Consider the following 7,500-nt stretch of genomic DNA (forward strand, 5'->3'; position numbering starts at 1 on the left):
GAAGTACAGTATGAAAAAGTGAAATGTTAGATACTAGTGAGTGAGAAAGGGACTTGTTCTAATTAGCCAAAAAATGGACCCTACAGGGAAGGATAGACAGCAAGGTTTGGGTAATAAAGGATTGTAGATGGAAACGTACTAAAAAAATGAAGAGCGTATTTTTAAGAGGGGGAATAACGTACTTCCATGTGTTAATAAATTAAGAAAATAACAGGAAAAAGGCTGGGTGATGACGATATAGTAAATTAGGATGTACGATGAAATAAAGAGGGAAGGGCGATTGGTCCAGCTGACATACCAGTGGACGCATGGAGATGATAAGGAGAGATGGCTGTGAAGTTTTCAAACAGATTGTTTGACAAAATTTTGGAAAGCGAGAGGATGGCTGAAGAGGCAGGGGGCAATGGGGATCATGGCCGGACAGAATTTGGTCCCTTTAATAGAAGATAGGATTTTTACATTAATTTCTCTTGTTTTGGCTCGAAACAAAACTGCAATTCTAACTTCAACATTACACTGGTACCCATCATTCTATTATCATTATTCTGTTAAATTCTTTTATTCATTAGGGCTTTATGGTGGGCTAAATATGTTTATTATTAAAACCAGGTATATATAAAATCAGATATATAAAATCAGCTAGTGTGATAACTTTTGTGTGCGGTAAATATCCAAATACCCATCCGTTTGACCTTAAAACGTCTCTGAAATGTGCTCGCTGTTAGGACCCGGGGCGGGGGCCTCCTATACGCAGCTTGCACTAAAATGTGAAATGACGCCCTGTATTACAGAGGTCTCATGCTGATTTACATGGCCGTATGGGAAATATAAATGAATATTAGACTAAGGGGAAAGATAATGATCTATGACGGTATGAGAAATATTAATGACTAAGGGGAAAGATAATGATCTATGGCCGTGTGGGAAATATTAATGAAAATTAGACTAAGGGGAAAGGTAATGATCTATGACCGTATGAGAAATATTAATGAATATTAGATTGAGGGGAAAGGTAATAATCTATGAGCATCATACTAGGTTTATGCCAGAAAAGACTATTAAGATGCGGTGTTTGCTTTGAGAGCGTTAATGGAGAATAGAGGCTAGAGGGAATTGAATTGTGGATTTACAGAACTTATGACAGGGCACCGAGGGAGAAGTTGTGGTACTTAAGATGAAGTGGGATGTGGCAAAGCAGTATATACGGGTGGCGTTGGATTTGAGGATTTGGAAGAGTGTGGCAATAGTGAAGTGTGCAATGGCGATGGACAGGTATACGGACAGGTCAGACAGGAGCGTCAATAGACTGCAATGTGCACGGATGATACTGTAGTCTGTTGTGGGAATAGAAAGTAAGGCTTGGAGAGTTGGAGGTCCGCACTAGAGAGAAAGGGAATGAGCGGCAGTTGGAGGAAAACGGAGTACATGTACGTGAATTATGTGGAAATGGCGGAATGGTGCAGCTGCCAGGAGTACAATTTATGGGCTCAGCTATAATGGAAAGTGTAGTTGAGAGGTGAAGAAAGAGTGCAGGCAGGGTGGAGTGGGCGGAGAAGAATGGTAGGAGTGATTTGTGGAGTAGGGTACTTGAAGGGTGAAAGGGAAAGATGGTAATGAGACTAAGATGGCGGTGGCGTTCAAGTTAAAGACACTGCGATTTTTGTTGGGAGTGACGAGAATAGACAGGGATAAAATAGTTTGGGTATGTGTAGAAAAGTGATGCAGGGTATTTTGGTAAGCGGAGGCTGATGGTGGAGCCGCTAGACAGGCGAAGCGGGAGGCTGAAGCTGAGATTCATTTGAAGGGTGAGGGGGATATTCAGGTTGTTGGTGTGACTGGAAGATGTTGAGGACAAGGCGAGATGAAACAGATAATCCGCCGTGGTGACCCCAAAGACCGCGTCCGCACTGACAGTGAGCAGGCGCGGACAAACCAGAGCAGGTGGGAGAGGTTTCGTTTCAGTGTCTTCAATGAACAAACATTTGTGTGTTTTGTCCCTGAGAAAACGCTTAGTTAACTATCAACTCTCGTTGACCAAAGCTCGATCGCGCTCGGCCGCTGCCAGTATGGGTATGTTTATAGGCTACAGTGTTGGAAGACTTGCGCATGCTCCCTGCAAGTGTAGATGCGGAAAATCTGTCCTTGATGTTGATATAAAGAACGAAAAGTACAAAAAAATGGTGATTAAATACTGAGTCAGCAATAAATAATGTTGAATAAAAATGTCATGGAGAAAAAAATAGGAATAGGCGTAATGTGAAAACAATATTAATTACTTAGATAACTTTCAGACTTGAAGACGGGTCCCTATAATGACCAGTCCCCTCGCCATTCTGCGGATCCTAAGAAAAGGAGGTTGTTGTTGTTAGAGTGTACTATAATATAAAAATGAAAACTGTCTTTTCTTAGATCATTCAGCCTCCTCTGATAATACAACAAAGACAAAAGGACACTACAGTCATTACTCCTCCTTTAAGTAGCACATAATCTATGAACTCTTACTTGAACAATGGCCATTCCAAAGATGGGGATATATTATTCATACTGTCTTCAGAGCAGTTACCGACGGCTTGCATCATGATATGATTTAAGACAACATGACTTTAATGAACATCATCATCTTGACACCAAATAGATCAGGGGAGGCTTGTGCTTCTCAACAGACTTCCATACCATGTTGGCATTACTGGGAATGGGCTAGATGACCGACTTGCAGTTTGGAAGGGGGAAGCCCTTGGCAAGCTTATTTATATCTCCCAATTGTGACTTATAAGACATGGCACTAGCTGCACAATAACATCCTACAGCTCTACAGAGAGGTTGTGAGAACATTTCCTTCGACCAGCTGGTGGAATATGAATGTGCTCATATGAAGACTTGGTGATGGTGTGAGGTCCTAAGCAATTCTTGATATGATAAGATTAAAAGTGCCAGCATGTAACACATCATTAGTCAAATCTGTGATGAGTTTCTGCTATAAGTACTTCAATTTACCTACAAGAGTACATCAGAACAATTTTCCTGTCATCTAGCTGGGCTAATGAGGCAGTCATCATTAAATTATACCCAGGATGTTGGAGAGCCTACCTTTATTCTTTAGATGATTCAAATGGGTCAGTGCTAAAAGCTGAGCAACAAAAGTGCCCTTGGCATGAAAATGGTGGTTGAATAATGATCAAATAATGCAAAAGTCCCACTTCTTCTTCATTCTATTACTCTTTTGACAGTTAAAGTTCTATTCTTGGGATGTTTTTTTTCATAAATATTTAAGAGGTCATCTACTCATGTGCCCATTAGTCATCCAACAATATATCAGTGGGCAATTTCCCATTAACTATGTTTCCACTCCTATACAGAAGTTGCATGAATTATCATTTATCCTTGGTCCAATTTTAACCCTTTAGATACTGCAGTTTAATATATTTACACAGTTTTTGTTTCTAAGTTTAGTATTTGACAACAGTATGCTTGTTAACAAAATATATAGCCTTGCACAATGCTGGACCCCTTTCCCATGGGTTTGAAAATGCACATTTTATTATATTATTTACCATTTTTATAGTGCATAATAATGATCACAGATACCAATGTTCCCTGAACTACTTACACAGGAAATGAAATTCACAAATTAATGTAAATATGTTTTTGTCTACATTTTGTAATTCTGTCAGTGTCTGCTGTCCCCATAGACTGCATTACTAAAGTTTTAAGGTTAAGTTAAGTTGATAATTGTAATGATTGTAATGGATTTCTTACATTTGTATGTGTTATGCACAATATCAAGAATCAAAGTTTTCTAATAGAAATTCCTTACTGTGGTTCTACTCTGAGATTATGAGTACCCTTTCATATGTGTGTTTACACACATATGAAAGGGTACTTTATACTTTTTCCTTTATTCTAGTAAAATCATGTTCCTGTAAAAGTGTACATACTCCTTATAACTTAATAACTTAGCAGAAAATTGAGGAGAAGTGCAGTATATACCAGCACAGTTTAGAAATACATGAAACCTTTAGACAAGCCTTACAGAATTACGATGTGTAACAGAAATCTTAACAAAAGTATTTGTTGATTGATGAAGTATATCATTATCACAGCAAACATATATGAATAAGTATTCTGCTTTACAGGCTCCTGAGAGTGTCTAGGACCATTATGCCTATTAATTTTCTGACTCCAGTCTTGTATGTCCATGGTAAAGAGATTACATTTGTATTTCTATTTATTAAAGTGAACCTGAAAATATTCATTTTAAGACCCTATACCAGACATGAAACCAAGCCTATAAACTTATGGAATGGCTAAATCACAATATATATAATATAGAATAAATATACAATATTCATTAATGACATACTGTCACTCAAAATGTTTGTTTTAAAAGAATACAATCACAATAATATAAAGAAATAGGAAGAATTATGGAATTATGTAGAACTATCAAGAGTGTATACTCAGTTTAAACTATATCTAGTTCAGAATGAATTTATTCCTGCATACTGAAAATCTTGAGAATGAAGAGCAATGTACAAACATTTTTACATTTTTTTCAGAGAGAAGGGATTAGGGAGAGCAAGATCTATGTCTCCTCTACTCTTTTTTCTGAGCAACTTTTTGATGAAGAATTTCATTTTTCTTTATTTCTTGTCCAAGATGATGGACTGTCTTTGCATACTGACGGTTAAGCTCCTGGAGACGAGCCAATTCATCACTCAGGGTGTTGCGATGTGACCTTTCCTCGGCCTGCCTTTTCTGGAGCTGGAATGTAATGTATTTTACCTGTACTTCAAGCACAAAATTATGGAATATTTTATAAATGAATAATACATCTAATCAAGATGCAAGTAACAGTAAAAACAATTGAATATAAAACAATTATGGTAATAATGGCTAGTAATACAGACAAAAATGACAAAAAACAATTGTGAGGAAACATTTAACAACACTATTGAGTATTGTTCAATCTCACCTTTAATCTATTCTGATGTATACCCTCCACTATTGTATCTAGCTGCTGGAGGTACTCGTCCATATTAGCCGAATTACTGAGAGCACTGGCAGAGACATAACAAAAGATCCGTTACTTAAATCTATTACGGAGAATATTGAACAGTAGAGAATATATAGTTAGAACAAAAATCTTATAAAGCCATTCCTGGTTAAGTGTTTCATGAATATATGCCACCTATATCAAGGAGTAAAGCAGTGGGCATATTGTGCACTTACATTGCCATGTTATCTAATATTGAGTTGAGAAGAGAAAGCTCTTTGTCCATGTATGTTTTTGTATCAGCCAGGGTGTTATACATGTTGTAGAATTGCTGAGTCTCTCTGTGTGTGGCAGCAACTGAAATGCAGAATTTAATGAAACTTATTTCAAAATAAATTTAAAATCTACCTCTATGAAATCTGGTAGATTTAACATTCTTATGTACTTTATGTGAAAATAGAGAAAAGAAACAAACAAACAAAAAAATCTATAAACAAATGATTGAAATCTGTAAAAGTACTTAGACCAATATTTCATAAAGTTCATGTAATTAAATCTATGAACATTAATATACTGGAAAGAGTTCATGATGAGATGCAAGACACTCAAAAAATATCTACCTTGATTGTAAAGTTCAATGAAGCGCCTCTGATACTGTGAAAGCTCTGCCCGGCCAGGGACGTCATCTATAACACGTTTCATTGCCTCCACCTGCCTCGTCTTTTTAGCCAGCTGTCGTCTCATCTTGGCATACTTCTCCTTTTCTGCTGTGTATCTCTCAGTAATTTCATCACCTACTTCTATTTCACTTAATCTTGTCTGTAGATTACTGAAAAGTTGATTTGGATCTTGGGATTAATGAAATCACATAAATCCAAATCTGGCCTTATGTACTGCATCATTCCTTATTCACATGCTAGCTGCAGACATGTTTAATCCACTTCCAATTCACAATTTTTAAAGAAGTCTATATAAATATTACCCAAATGTGTATATTTACTTTATGAGACTATCTCCTTATTAAAGGAAAAGCATGCCTGCACTTATGCTCTACTGGTAAATTACAATGTAATTCTGTAATTTTACTTGTATGGGAAATAAATGCCAAATGAATGGTTAGAGGTCCTTGCAATTTTATGAATCAATTTAAACTCTACCCAAATTTAGGAGATGAAATAATGATGGATCTTTTTTCACCATTTTTCTAGTGCTATGAATTCAAAGCCTTTTTGCATTAACAAATTACTAGTTTGTCAAAAGAGCATATATAAGATATATATTTTTTCAAGGATTATAATGCCATAATTTTTTGGATGATCTTATACAATCTATTTCTTAGCCAGGTCAATGCCATTTGTAAGCAAATAGCTAACTGGGTTGGTATATACTACTAAATACTATCTTAGAAAAACAGAAGAAGAAAAAAAGGATTACACAGCAGGACCCTGAACTTATGAAGATTCATAGTTTTAAAACTAATCTAAACCCTGCAGTTAGTGATTTCAATGACCTTTGGTTACTAAGTAGCTCTTAGAAAATTCCTTAGATGTTCAAATTGATAATAAACCAACCTGATTTCCTTCTTCAACTTCTCTGACTCTTTTCGACATCCATCCTTATACTCAGCCTCTTTCTTTCTCACTGATTCATTCTCTGCAACCAACTTTGAGAGTTGTTCCAGTAGCCTGAAAGAGGAGACAAAATAATCAGGATGAAACAAAGAAGGATACAATGTAAATGGAAATATGTTTTAAATACAGCTTGTTATATATAAATCCCACAGTATTCATTTAATGAATATACATAAATAAGAAATGATCTATCATATAAATATAATTACTTCTCATTCCACTTGCATTTCGATATGCAAGTTTTATTTATACTTTTCATTCAAAATGTAAAATCTGAAGCCAACTCTAAAGTGACTATGTATAAGGAGTGCAAAGAATATAAAAGTTATACTTGTTATTTTCCTTGGTATCAACTATGCCCAATTCTTGTATTTCTTGTTCCAATCCAGCTCTTGTCTGTTTCAAGTCCTGTAGTTTGGTCTTCAATTCCTCTACTTTCTGTTTTTCACCCTTCTCCTTCTTTTGTTGTTCTGACAGTTGCTTTGATAATGCAGTCCGCTGTTTCTCCAAAGTTGAAATCAGTCGGGCATGGGAAGAGGCACTGTCCCCAAGAATCTCCTCCTAAAGACAGAATCCAAATGTAAAAGTTGACCTTATTCTTAATAAGTCTCTATAGAAAAGAATGGAATTGGCTTTTCATTTGTCTTGTTGTAGGTCTCTAAGCAATCTCTTTTTATTTATAATAAAAATTTGTAAGATAAAATTATTTTATAGAAAATTAAAACAAATGACTTCAGTCAATTTTAGTTCATTATCATCACCTTGAGCTATTGAGAAGAGAATGTGAAAAAGAATTCCTTATGTTCAATGACCTAATACAAAATGCTGTCCTACAACACTGAACATTGCAAAACAGCTGAATTTTATCCACTGGAC

The 7,500-nt window shown here is 35.9% G+C and overlaps 1 protein-coding gene across 1 annotated transcript in view; it reads right to left on the reverse strand.

The window, feature by feature from the left end:
* Positions 1 to 4,212: 4,212 nt before the first annotated feature.
* The window catches only part of fidipidine (coiled-coil domain-containing protein 93), a 9,092-nt gene continuing 5,804 nt past the window's right edge, over positions 4,213 to 7,500 (reverse strand). Inside the window, exons 10-15 of the mRNA XM_043020478.2 lie at positions 6,956 to 7,185; positions 6,565 to 6,678; positions 5,614 to 5,822; positions 5,230 to 5,350; positions 4,973 to 5,057; positions 4,213 to 4,761 (exon numbers count right to left, since the gene is read on the reverse strand). Of these exons, the coding sequence (XP_042876412.1) occupies positions 4,594 to 4,761; positions 4,973 to 5,057; positions 5,230 to 5,350; positions 5,614 to 5,822; positions 6,565 to 6,678; positions 6,956 to 7,185 (927 nt within the window). The 3' untranslated portion in view covers positions 4,213 to 4,593. The remainder of the gene's footprint in view (positions 4,762 to 4,972; positions 5,058 to 5,229; positions 5,351 to 5,613; positions 5,823 to 6,564; positions 6,679 to 6,955; positions 7,186 to 7,500) is intronic.

The sequence above is a fragment of the Penaeus japonicus genome, unplaced genomic scaffold (genome assembly GCF_977035675.1).
Source record: "Penaeus japonicus unplaced genomic scaffold, GWHDUDI00000001_assembly GWHDUDI00000023, whole genome shotgun sequence".
Lineage (NCBI taxonomy): Eukaryota > Metazoa > Arthropoda > Malacostraca > Decapoda > Penaeidae > Penaeus > Penaeus japonicus.